At 45.6% G+C, this 12847-nt stretch overlaps 1 protein-coding gene across 1 annotated transcript in view; it reads right to left on the bottom strand.

The window, feature by feature from the left end:
* The window catches only part of PHLPP1 (PH domain and leucine rich repeat protein phosphatase 1), a 144881-nt gene extending 132861 nt beyond the window's left edge, over window positions 1-12020 (bottom strand). Inside the window, exon 1 of the mRNA XM_069853552.1 lies at window positions 11090-12020. Within this exon, the coding sequence (XP_069709653.1) occupies window positions 11090-12020 (931 nt within the window). The remainder of the gene's footprint in view (window positions 1-11089) is intronic.
* Window positions 12021-12847: the final 827 nt, after the last annotated feature.

Here is a 12847-nt window from a genome sequence, read left to right as displayed (position 1 = left end):
AGATATAGGGCAGTGGAGGAAGAACACAAAGAGCTGTACTGATAAATGGGCATTGTGGAGAAAACCTCTAAAATGTTCAAAAGGGGAAGTAAAAATGTACAAAATGGACGAGTTGGCAAATGCAGACAAGTATGCCCAAAAACTTCCTGAGGACAGAAAAAAAAAAGGGGGGGGAAGTAGGAGAGAAAAAAAAAAAGGAGGGAAAAAGCTGTGTGCTCTAGGCTAAAAGGACCTACAGTTGACCTATGCTTTGTGATTTGCTGACAGTCTCAGACAGTGCTGTTCACAACTAAGGTGATAAAACTGCATTCTCCCATTTCCACAGCATAAGTAATACCAGTTATTTTCCAGGAGCTCAAAATACACCATTTGCCAGGAACTCAAAATAGACCTCCTATTAATGCAAAACTGAAGCAGCAAGAGGTGCTGAAACTGCTCACACTCCCCTAGAGCACTATACAAAGGATCACACCCCACCTGGTGCTGCAAATTAAATAGAACATATACCCCAGGCTCCAGTAGACCATTTTCTCCAGGGCAACACTTACTCTGACACTGACAGAGGGAATATGACTTAGTCCACTGCAGGCTACAAAGCCTCTTAATCTTTGTACTACATTAACCAGCGATATTAATCAACATATTTTTGTTCTGTGTTTCAATTATGAAGAGAAAAAGCTGGAAGTTGCAAAATAAACCAGGATCTTTTATCACATGAATTCAGAAAAGAAACATTCCAAAACATTCTTCTTACAAGAGACACTTTCAAGATGGAATCTGTAGAGCAAAATAAAATAATGTAATTTAATGTACTCTTCTCGTATTAGCAGGAATTAAAGTTGTCATTTTATTAAGAAGATTAAAGAGAGACAAACCAAGCAGTCCTCAGTGCTATAGTTTAATCTTAAAGGGAATTAATATACTTATACAGATGATACCACTGTTCTGAAGTTATGAAATGGAAACACTTTCTGTGTTTAATAGTCTGAAACGTATCACATTAATCTTCAGCTTACTTAAAGAGAATATACAGACTACAGATTCTATTTTGGTTGATACAGACAAGGGACATTATCTTTATGCCACCAGAAAAAAAGATAAGGCATGTCCACAGCCACTTCACAGAACTTGGACGCTTTGAAGAGTTCAGATTCCCATTTTCAGCCAGTCCTTTTGTTATTAGCTAGGACACCCAAGACAAGAAAAGTTAACTACTTGCTCTGAAAGGATATAAACTCAGGTCTACTTCTAACCACTGAAATTTTAATGTACACAAGGACACTATCTGTTCCGTGCTTTCACCAAGACAGTACACTAAAAATCCTCAAGTCTAGGACTGAAATGGAGAAAAGCATCCTTTTGTATAATTACAGCTTTCAACAAGCTCTTGTTGGTATTTCTGAAATGTTAAATTGCATCTCCCACACATATGTGATAAACTCCACTTTGAGAAACATGCCGTTTGCGGTCTGCAAACTATCTTGCCTTCATGTTTTGCAGCCACATAATACCGGTATACTAGGAGAAACCAAGAGTTCCTAGCCTGTTACCTTCAGTACATTGGTAGCCTTTTTCCAGGGGCTCCATCACTTCATTCAAAACAGGTTCTGTCATTAACCTTTTTATTCCAACAGGCAAGCTTTAAAGCATGGAAGCAAATATACGCAGATGCAGAAAGCCAATAGTGACATACAATATTAGGCTGTCTCAGATATAATTAAGTTTCACAAATAAAATGACTGCTAACAGAGACTGTTTTCCCCTAGAGGTCCATCTGTCCCACTATGTAACACACAGTAGAAGGAAAAATACCTTCCTCCATCACTTACAATTTGAGTCAAACCATAAAATAACTTGTGATATGAAGTTACTAGTAGAGCTGATCAACCATCTTTTAAGCAAGCAGATCGTACAAGTAGCCAGCTTTGCTGCTTGCAGGACCCTGTCACAAACCCAATGCTACCATTTATTACCTGATTTAAAGAAAAGGCTAGGGAGGACCAGAAAGAAGAAAAAAGCAGGAGTTTGACTGAGAGAAACAAAATGCCATTGTGCACAACTCCAATCGGAGAACTCACTGGCCACTTAGAAACTTACTATTTTTCAAGGTAGCTTGATGAGAGCTGCTTTGATAAAGACCATGTATGGCTTATATAAAAGCAAAATTATTGTTTGCAAGAACTGTAAGCTTTTCTGTACCTTTTATTTTAAAGCAAATAATAGGCTGAACTAGGCACAGTTATTGTTTAAAGAAGCATGTAGCTTTTTCAAAGGAAAGGAGTTGGTATTATTCTCATCAGCTGAAGATGCCTGAATCACAGGTTTTGTTCTACCCTTAATGCTGCATCTAAAATTCTCTTCTCAACAGAGCATGCATTCAGAAAAGGAGTGACCTGCTACTTATCTTAATTACAGGTCTTACTATCTCTTTCTCTTTGGACACAAAGATTCATAAATCAAACAAACAGGAAGAGAAACTGCATTCAGATTACATAATGAGGTTTATGTAAATTACACCTACAGCCTGGGGTCCTGGACTTCAAAGGCATTCCAGCTCCTTGTTACTCCTTGGACCAAGGCCCATTGTTTTGTCTTTATTTAAATAAGTTGGCATGGCACTTGGAGTGCTCCCATTTGAGAGGAATCAGTTCATGCAGCTATTATGGGGTTTTGAAAATTATGAACACAATTCAGACCCTAGTGAAGTTAGTTTGAAGATTCCCATTGCCACTGGACAAGACCACATACAATTAATACCCTGCAAAGGGCTAAATTTATCTCTGTCCCACAAAAAACGTCAAGTTAAACTTCAAAAATCTTCTCCGCTTATACAATCTCATTTGCCTTCCAGACCGAGAACTAAGCTGGACAGAAATGGAGAGATAAATCCCCTGAAACTCAGTATTTTACATCAATATGTAAATAGTTATTCTTAGCTGTCAAACTGAGGAACGCAGAGTTAGCCGGGCAATGAGTATTTTCAGCATCCCTCCAAACAAGTCAAAGCCAGCTGGAAGAAATAATACTTCCCTATCAACAGAATGATTAAAAAAATAGTATGCTATCTTGTGAAATTAAAAGACTTTTCACCCCAGGAGGTTCTTTCTTCTGATTTAACAGTTGTAATTTTTAAATGAAATGTTCTTCAAAGAACAAATTCTGCCCCCTAAATAATGGGAGAAGGACACAAAGCCCCCTCAGCGGTTCTGCAACATTCCCATTCTTCCGCATATTTTAACTACAACCACAGGAGGAGAAAGTTACAGCCATTAGACCCAAAGGATCAGGACCAGTCACTTTACTAAAGAAGTAAGGAAGATGAATCCTGATTTTGACAACTGGCACAAAGTATTTGGACTATGAACTTGGGTAACTCAATGATTTCAAGTAACAGTGGCAGAGGTATGGAGGGGACGACCACAACCACGGTACCTTACAGACAGGTCTCTAAAAGGCAGTTACTGAAAATGCTTTTTTTTTTTTAAACTAGCAAGCACCAAAGTGGATGTTCCAGCATGGACACCTCTGAAAACTGGCTTTACAATATATTAATTGTGCCTACCTGATATCCTGAACAGAATTTCAGTGGGACAGAATATTTTCATTTACAACCCACATACACCCCTCCACGCTGTTAGGGCAGCTGCTGCATTCCAGCAGGCAAGTGATGCCTATTCTTTGCATGCAATATTTTATCATATAGCACACATGATAAAAAGTAAATTAAGAATCAATTAAAATATACCATAAATAAAAAGCCTTAAGTTTGAAATTCTCCAGTATCTAAGACGGCTTCAGTACTTAACAGCAGTCAGTGGAAAAATGCTCAATTAGAATTTGAAACTAGTTATTTTTGGAAAATGGTATGTATGTTAAGATAACATACTTGACAAATTACAGCCTAATTGGGGGGGAACCCAAAACCATTTCTCCAGCAAATACAAGCTATTTTACAGTTAAAAACAAAAATTATTCTCTCAAAGAAGGTGATGCTGCAGCTAACTCAACTGCCCAAACAAAAGCTATTTAAAGGGCAGAAGTTAGACAAAGAATAAAACACGGCACTTTTGAGTGAAGCAGGAAGCTGAAAATCTAGAATTTTCACAGAAACTTTCTGACATAAAATTTGTCGAGCTTAACTACCTCAAGTTATACACAGCTCTGTCATTACCATGCAGTTGGAGTATTAATTTAGGTTTCCAACCTCACAGATTACTAGCATAATCAAGAGGTTATTGATTATTTTTAAAATCAGGACACTGCCTTCCTGTGAAGTTTCTTAAATGTCTTCTGGAAAGCTTAGTGTGTCAGAATTCCTGTCTTAAGAGACAAATCGAGAAAAAGTTAAGTCGCATCCATTTTTCAGGGAGTTTAAAACATGTTAGCTGTTTACTGAGGTTGGTTGCATTTCTCTTAAGTATCTTTTTTAAAGAAAATACCAGCTGGAATCATACAGCCAAGATAGTGTGGCTTACAAAACAAGACAGACTTTAGTACATTCCACCCAGTCCCTTTTACTTGAGTTAATTTCCCCATACAAACTGCAACTGACTCCAAGCATCAAAGTCTATTCCATCTGCATCCACACTAAAAAAAAAAAAGAGGGCTTGCTAAAAAAAACCCTCAAAGGTAAACACAACATTCAGTTCTCTGGGTCAAAGAATCACGTTATTACAGGGCTATTTCAGACCTACAGCTTCCCAGAGTGCTAATCCTCATTTGAGCAAAAGTTCTAAAATAGAGCAATAAAATTGAGTCAAGGGAAGCTGAAAACAAGTACACGTGCAGAATTATCTGACCTAAAATGCCACTGTGCCCCATTCCACGAGCAGTGAAATATTGCAACACCGAAGACTAAGTCAAACCATCTTTGCTTCTACTGTTCAAGGCAAACAAAGTCAGCCTTTGGTTTCTTTTTATCTTCCCCTAAATCAAGATACTGAAAGCTTAAACAGTTAATTCAAAATGACCATCCCTTAAATGCAGAGGGAAATACAGCTGCCACCATGCGAGGTACAGGTTCCTTCCAAATTAAAGTGCTGAGTGTAATAAGTAGCACTCTTTAGGATTTCTCTCTCTAAGTGTCTATTCTATTAATCCTGTATGCATATATTGTTCAAACTGACTCTCAGACATACTGTTTTACACTTTTTTTTTCCAGAGGATCAACTGGCTAACTAAGAAATCTCTCTTTATATCATTTTATCAGACCACGAAATACTCTTCAGTACTCAAGAGGTCCGTGCAACTTGCTCATGCTGTTTCGAATGAATGCTTCTTTTTTTGTACTATTAAGTAGTATCTCCCAAAGAAGCATGTAGTGCTTTAGATGCAGAGCAGTCTGTCAGCATCCTAACAGAACAGATGGATATTTTAATTGCACAAGGGCTTTTAGGTGTATCAGCAGTTCCATCATCAAGGGGATGTTTATGCAGTTTAAAAAAATATAAAAACATGTAAGGAATTAGCTGGTGAGATATGGAAAGCAGGATAGTATCAAAATACATAACAAGGTCAGGGTGGGGAGGGGGGGGAATGCTGCATTCTACGCTGCAGCGGTGAGGAAATTCAGCTCTTGGATGTACCAATCTAGGTACTGCATACCTAGTATATATAGTAACTCTTATGTACATCACACTGAAATCTCTTGTATTGGTACTTCACACGTACTTGAATTATGGATGCTAGCCAGGAGTACAATATAATTTGAAAGTTGCAAAAACCATTGTACTTAACAGCTGTCACATACCAAAGCTCAGCTGCAGTTTCACCAGCATTCCAGCATTATCTCCATGGCTCCTCCTGCGCAAGAGGAGAGGAGAGGCTGCTGTGCCCTCAGAGCCCCTGAGCCTCGCCTCCCAAAGTCACCTACCTTAGAAAGACCCCATTGCAACAGCAAGGAGATAAGCACACAGCTATCCACACAGACAGGTGGAGCAAGCAAACAGCACTGCAGCCATCAGAAATTTTACTACTTTGGTCCCACCAAGGACCAAGCTTGGATTTAAACACAATCTGTCATCAAAATGAGATAGTTTCCCAAAGCAGCAAGTTTAGGTATTACTGCACTTTGCAGGAGATGCCAACATATAAAATGATTATGAGGGGGAAAAAAACATATATACAAGTTACATTAGGAAGAAAAAAAAAATATCAATATCACGGCAGCCCTAGGCAGAGGTGGTTTTTCCTTTTGATTTCAGACAAGCTTAGAGATCTCCACTTTCCAATTACATCAGCTAAAAATCATCTGTTCACATTACGGTGAATTAATTCATTTCATGTTAGGATACTGGATTTCAGAACCAAGACAGTATCCAAAGGCAGAAGCTCTTTACAGCACAGCTGTTCTCCTACCCTCAGTTAAGAAACAGGTTTGTTTTCAGCACATTTCTACCCCCCTTAAATGGCACTTAGTCATCTTAAATTGAGCTTCCCAATGTATTAAATAGCTGAACTGAGTTATTCACCAAGTAGTGCAACAAGCAGCTAGTGATTCAATATCTGTCACATTCCACAAAGCTCAGCACTGCCAAGCCTGTCATGCTTTCATCTAAGAGTAAGCATCTAAAAACCATGTTTCCATCCATATAGCTGGAAGTCTTACTGTGACCCCAACTCCCAAGTGTGCTTTTTTTACCCATATTGCTTAGATCACTACCACTGATCCTGACACCAGATCTTCCTGCCCCTACCTTCATACTGGCCAAACCAACATTTCTTGTAAGGAACTTTAAGACTAAGACGAGTTTGTTTCTCCCTACAGCTTTCTAAAAGATCGTATGAGTAAAAAAGAGTCTCTTCCAAATAAAATTTGACAGCCAATTGCAAAATTAACACTCCTAATTACACCTGGCATTTCTTAGTATCCTGACCATAGGCAATCACCTACTTAAAAAGAAATATATTTGATGACACGAGCAGGTGCAGAAGCCCTGTGTCACAAAGAGTAGAGAATTTAACGGTGGCCAAGTGCCAGAATCACAAATAACATCACCTTTCATCAGTAAAACAAAAAAGCCTTGAACATCCATTGTACTGAATCAGTCTTCAAGACCAAGATCATATTACTCATGCTCTTTGTCATGCAGATGCTCCAGAATACAGCACCGCATGCAATTCCTAAGCTCTCAAAACAAACATGCAGTTTTGCAGTTTTCAAATGACGAGATTGGTGAATTCATCTATTTTTCCTTCTACATGCAAATTATAGAGAAATCAAGGCCACTGGGACACGTTATGTTTTACAAAAAATATTTTTACAGAGCAATAAGGAATAGTACAACTTATTTGTGAGAAGCCTGCTGGATCACAGCCATTCTTATGGTTTTAGGAACAGGCTAGCAAGTCTGACCTAATCAGTCCCCCAGCGACAATATCTTGATTGCAATTGCATTATGGATTCTTATACAGCTCCATAACTCGGTCATGTAATACCTCAGCCGAAAGCTATTTAACTGTATCCTTTTAAACAGAAATTAAGTACTTCAAACTTGAGGAGAGTATCTTTTGTTAAGATAGATTTCAAGACAGAGAAAAGTTGACATGCATAACCAGTCATTAATGCCCAATTCTGCTCAAATCGATGCTATGGGGAGTAGAACTGGATCCTTAAAACTGTAATGGATTTTGCTTTAGCAACAATGTTACCTGTTTAATGCTCAGAGTCAAGAGATCAGAGAAAGCAACCACACTCATGCTCTAAGTAAGAGAGGAAATACTGAAACAAAGATGCACTAACCACATTTGGAAACAAACCAAAGCTATGTACAGGAAGCACTTTCACTTTCTTGGGGGGGTGGTTCAGTTTTGGAGGCTTTTAAATTTGGAATTCTGCATTTAAAGAATACATATTTCATTTTCAGAATGTTTGTGGACATCACTTAAGAAAGCTTTTTTTGTCATAGTGAAAAATCATCCTCTGCAATTTCTTCACTTTTTTTTTTTTTAAGAATAGGTGCTTTCCAGATTCTACAAGTAGAAACATTAACAGCTTACAGTAAGCACTAAAATCACTGGCTGTATCATCTCATTGTATTTGGAATTTGTCATGTTAAGTGTCAGTATAGTAATCTTCCAGTCTTAAAACTGTCTTTCACCAGAAATCACAGCCATGCTCTCTTCTTCTCTCCCTACTCCAAAGGTATTAGGTGAAAAAATTCTTTTTAGAAGCAAAGCAATAAATCCAACCTAGGTTTATGCCATTTTACATCAATACAACACTGGGATCACCAAATCCTACTGAGATAGCTGGCAGGAAATTACAGGGATAGAGATGCCAGTGGTTCTCTTCCCACTGGGACAAGCCAGGCTGCTTAAACCAAAGAAGTCCCAGGCAAACAGGAAATCACTGTTTTAAAGCATTCCTTAGGGTATGATCTTGGAGGATCATTTAGGAAAAAAGGTACTTTTTCTAAACAGAATGTAGTAACTTTGGGGGAAAAACTCACTCCCCTTTCCAGTTTAATTTGATATGTATTCTTTTTAAGCCTCTCTCCCCTTCCCTCCCTTTATCTTGGGGGAGGGATAAAAAATAAGGAAGCAGAGATAACTTGCCAAGACAGTTACATTCAATTAGCATGATGATATGTTAGTAATATTTTCCTAGCAGATTTCAGCTGGTCTGGTACATTCTGCTACAAGCACCTGATCACAGGTGTTTTAGATGTTGATCACAGATCCCCTCAAAGAGATAAGGATTTCAAAAAAACACTGCACTTTTGAAGTACAGAGGCATACTTCTTAGCAAATGAACTTGCTTAAGAAATTTGCATTCATTTAATCCTACATATCCTATCAAATACATTTCTATTCAGTAGTTTTGCACAAGGAAGTCCAGAACGTATGAACTGTGCTAGCAGTCAAGACACTAAAATAGAAGAGTCAAAACATGTGCATCTAATGTACAGAATTAATCATTTAATGCATAAAGAACTACATGCAAACAGCATTAACTGAGCGTAAAACTTGGCTACATCTTCTGATTGTGTTTTCTTTTGAACACATCCGACCAGGAAAGGAGGCACACGACCAGCCCATTCTAAAATGAGTCCATGCATCTCCATTTAATGGTGGGACTGGAAATAAAGGAAGCAACATCCCTTCCAGCATCACCTGCTGACTTCCACCCTCAACAGCGCAGCAGAGGAATGCTTAGACTGCCATAATCACCCGAAAAAAATACCGTAGCTCCTTTCTGACCCAAACATATCTAACCTAGTTCTGTCAATCCCTGGAATGAATACTACTTCTGCGCTCCTTATCCCGGGGTCATTAAACAACTGACCAAGAAATCTGAAGAAAAGCTGAACAGACCACTAGCCACCACTCCCACATTCTCTTCTGAACAAAGCAGGGCACTTATCTAGTGTACGGCTCTCCTTCCCACCCTGCCATTACTGCCTCTATTTGACATTCAGTGGAATTCACTCGGGAGAAGAATCCCTATGTTTTGCAGAGTTAAAGCACTGAATTCTCACAGTTCAGTGAAGGACCACTCTGCTCAGCCAACCCAGCAAAAGGATGGATGGCATTTGCTACTTTGCTAGCACGACCTTATCTTCAGATACCACACTTACCGATTTCACAGGAAATCTTACTGGGTATTTGAACGCTTACTTGACATTAAACAATTTCTCCTCCTTGGAGAGACAGACAGGATGGTTAAAACCCAGGGAATTCCAAGATTACAATGAATATTTTATACAAATCCATTCAATTGACAGAAAAGGTGTTTCTATATTTCCCCAAAACTGCAGAAGGTTGTGTAATTACAACGTGGGAGCTAACTTTTCCACTCAGTGCTCCCCAAATTCTGCACTATAAGCTGTGACAGCAAAATGACATTAAAAACCTTCCGCCTATTCATTACAAAGGTTTTGACCACCCTGTTTTCCAGTACTGTCCTGCATCGCTCCAAAGGTTTTGCCTACCCTGCTTATGCCCTGTATTTGAGTATTTTCCTTCCTTACCATCTATCAGCGAAGCCCCGCTACTCTAAGAAACAGGGGGGGTAAAAAACGATTGGAACTGCTGACAACATGGAAAGCTAATACAGGGATTTTGTTTGCGGGAAGGCACCGTTCTCAGCTTGGGAACCTGCAAGCCCTGTACAGCCACAACCTGTTTCAGGAGCAGAAGGACTGCGTGGAGCTCTTCCCTTTGGGACACGGGGCCCCGTTCTCCAGCAGCCCCAGCCAGGAGGGAGCACGCAGCTCCCTCAAACACCTGGAACAACCTTCGGCCTCCCACCCCGAGCCGATGGCACGGACGCGTTTCTCGTCACTAGGGAAAGCGGCAGATTTGGGCTGATCGAACCCCGGGCGCCCAGCGTAGCCGCTGGAAACGGAAAGCGACAAGAACAGCGACCTCCACCCCCGGCGATGGGAGGGAGGGGAGGCTGCCCTGGCAGCAGCAGCTTCGGGGCTGCCCGGGGCTCCTCGGGGCCGCTCGCACCCCGGCCTCCCCCGGCTCGGGGCTGCCCTGCCCGCCGTCGGGACCTCCCCGTGCGGGGACACCCTCCCTTCCCTTCCCTTCTCTTCCCTGTGCGGGGGAACACCTCACCTCCTTCCCTTCTCATCCCTTCCCTTCCCTGTGCGGGGGGGACGGGAACGCTCACACAACTCCTTCTCTTCTCACCCTATCCCCGTACGGGGTAGGGGGTGTTCACACCTCCTTTCCTTCTTTTCCCCATAAAGGGGAGCTGGGGGCGAAAACTCCTTACCCTCCTCATCCTTTCCCCGTGTAGGGAAACGCCTCCTTCCCTTTCCTTTCCATCCCTCACTCTTCCCTTCCCCGTGCGGGAGGGGGATACCTCCATTCCTTCCCTTCCCATCCCTTTCCAACTCTTCCTTTCTCATTCCTTCCCTTCCCCGTGCAGGGGGTGGGGGGGATACCTCCTTCCCTCCCCATCCCACCCCTTTCCAACTCTTCCCTTTTCACCCCTTCCCCGTGCAGGGGGGGATACCTCCTTCCTTCCCAAACCTTTCCAACTCTTCCCTTCCCCGTGAGGGGGGACACCTCCTACCACGCCCCTTCCCCTCCCGTTCCCGGGACAGCTCCCCGCGGCTTCGGGGAGGGTCCCGCTCACCGGCGTAGAAGCGTATGAGGCAGCCGGTCTCCGAGTCCATGCCCTCCTCCTGCACCCGCCACAGGTCCCGGAATCCCAGCTGGGAGAGGTAGTCGTTCTGGATCTGCAGCGGCTTCTCGTGCGGCTGCAGCCGCCGGCTGGTCTCGCCGTGCAGCTGCACGTACAGCGCGGGCGGCCCCGTCGCCTCCCGCCCCGCGTCCACCGGGGGCACCGGCTCCGCCTCCGGCTCCTCGGAGGAGGAGGACGAGCCGGAGCCGCCGTAGGGGTCCAGGCGGTCGGAGGAGCCGCCGTCGGCGCCGGGGCCGCCGCTCTCGGTGTCGGAGCCGCCCGGCCCCGGCTCGCCCAGCAGCGACGGGCAGGACAGCGGCGGCCCCGCCAGGTACAGCTCGGCGGGCGGACCCGGGGGGCTCGCCGCCGCCCCGCCGCCGTCCCGCCGCCTCCTCGGCGGCTCCTCCGGGCCGGGGAGCGGCGGCGGCGCCTTGCCCGGCACCCGCACGACGCCGGGGCCGGCGCGGTGCCCGAGCTGCCGCAGGCGGGCGGCCAGCTCCGCCGCCGCCGTGTCCAGCGTGCAGAGCACGGGCCGAGGGGCGCGGCCCGCGGGGCGCTCGTAGACGTGCACGCAGCCCCGCCGCAGGTCCCGCCGCACCCAGTCCCGCTCCGGCGGCGGCAGCGGCTGCGGCTGCCGCGGCGGCTTCGTCAGCAGCGCCTTCCGATCCAGGCTGCGGGTGCCCAGCGACCCGCCGCCGCCCGACGGGCTCCTCTTCAGCCTCCCGCGGCGCGGCGGTGGCGGCGGCGAACCGGCGGCGCTGGGAGCCGCGGCGGGAGCGGAGCCGCCGGGCCCCCCCCGCCTCCGCCCGCCGCTCCCGCCCGGGGAGCCGCGCTCCGCCGCTCCTCTCGCTCGCTGCTGCTGCTGCTGCTGCGCGGGATCCATGGCCCGGGGGTGCCGCCGCCCTGCCGGGAGGAGGAGGAAGAAGATGAAGAAGCAGGGGGGTGTTTGAGCGGAGCCGCGGCGCCGGGAGGGCTCAGGCGGGGCGCATTCCGGCGGTGCCCGCGCGCCCGGCTCAGCCCCGCGCCCCGGCGGCCGCCATTAGCGGCACCGACTGAGCCGCCCGCGCGCCCGCCCGCGCGCGCCTCATGAATATTAAGCAGCTCCCCCTCCCTCTCTCCGTCTCCCGCCGCCGCCGACACGGGGAGCCGAGGGGGAGGGGCGCTGGCGGTGACGTCATGCTCGCGCGGCGGGGCGGGGCCAGGCCCGCCTATAAAAACAGCACGACGGCGCCTGCCTGAGGAGGAGGGGCGCGCGGGGGCTGCTGGGGAATGTAGTCCGGGGCGGCTCCCAAGGCGGGCGCCGCGCGCGCATCCCGCGGGCGGGCGGTGCTAACCTGTCCCCGGGCATTTTTCCTGGGAGGCGAGTCGAGGACCAGTTGGCTGTCCGCCTTCCCTCCCTCTTTTCTCTCCCTCCCTCTTTTCTCTCCCTCCCTCTTTTCTCTCCCTCCCTCTTTTCTCTCCCTCCCTCTTTTCTCTCCCTCCCTCTTTTCTCTCCCTCCCTCTTTTCTCTCCCTCCCTCTTTTCTCTCCCTGTTCTCCCTCCCTACCTCTTCCTCCATTCACTGCCAACCAGCTGGAATGTGCTGGACGCCAGACTGCTTCCCCTCACTGACCCCAGGGAGGCACAGCATGTGCAGCTCCTCATGGCAGCGGGACAAATCCTTCTTAACGTCATTACAGGATATTGTGCTACGCCCAGTGGTTACACACT

Source organism: Phaenicophaeus curvirostris, chromosome 3 (assembly GCF_032191515.1).
Source record: "Phaenicophaeus curvirostris isolate KB17595 chromosome 3, BPBGC_Pcur_1.0, whole genome shotgun sequence".
Lineage (NCBI taxonomy): Eukaryota > Metazoa > Chordata > Aves > Cuculiformes > Cuculidae > Phaenicophaeus > Phaenicophaeus curvirostris.
This window is presented reverse-complemented; position numbering and strand designations above follow the sequence as displayed.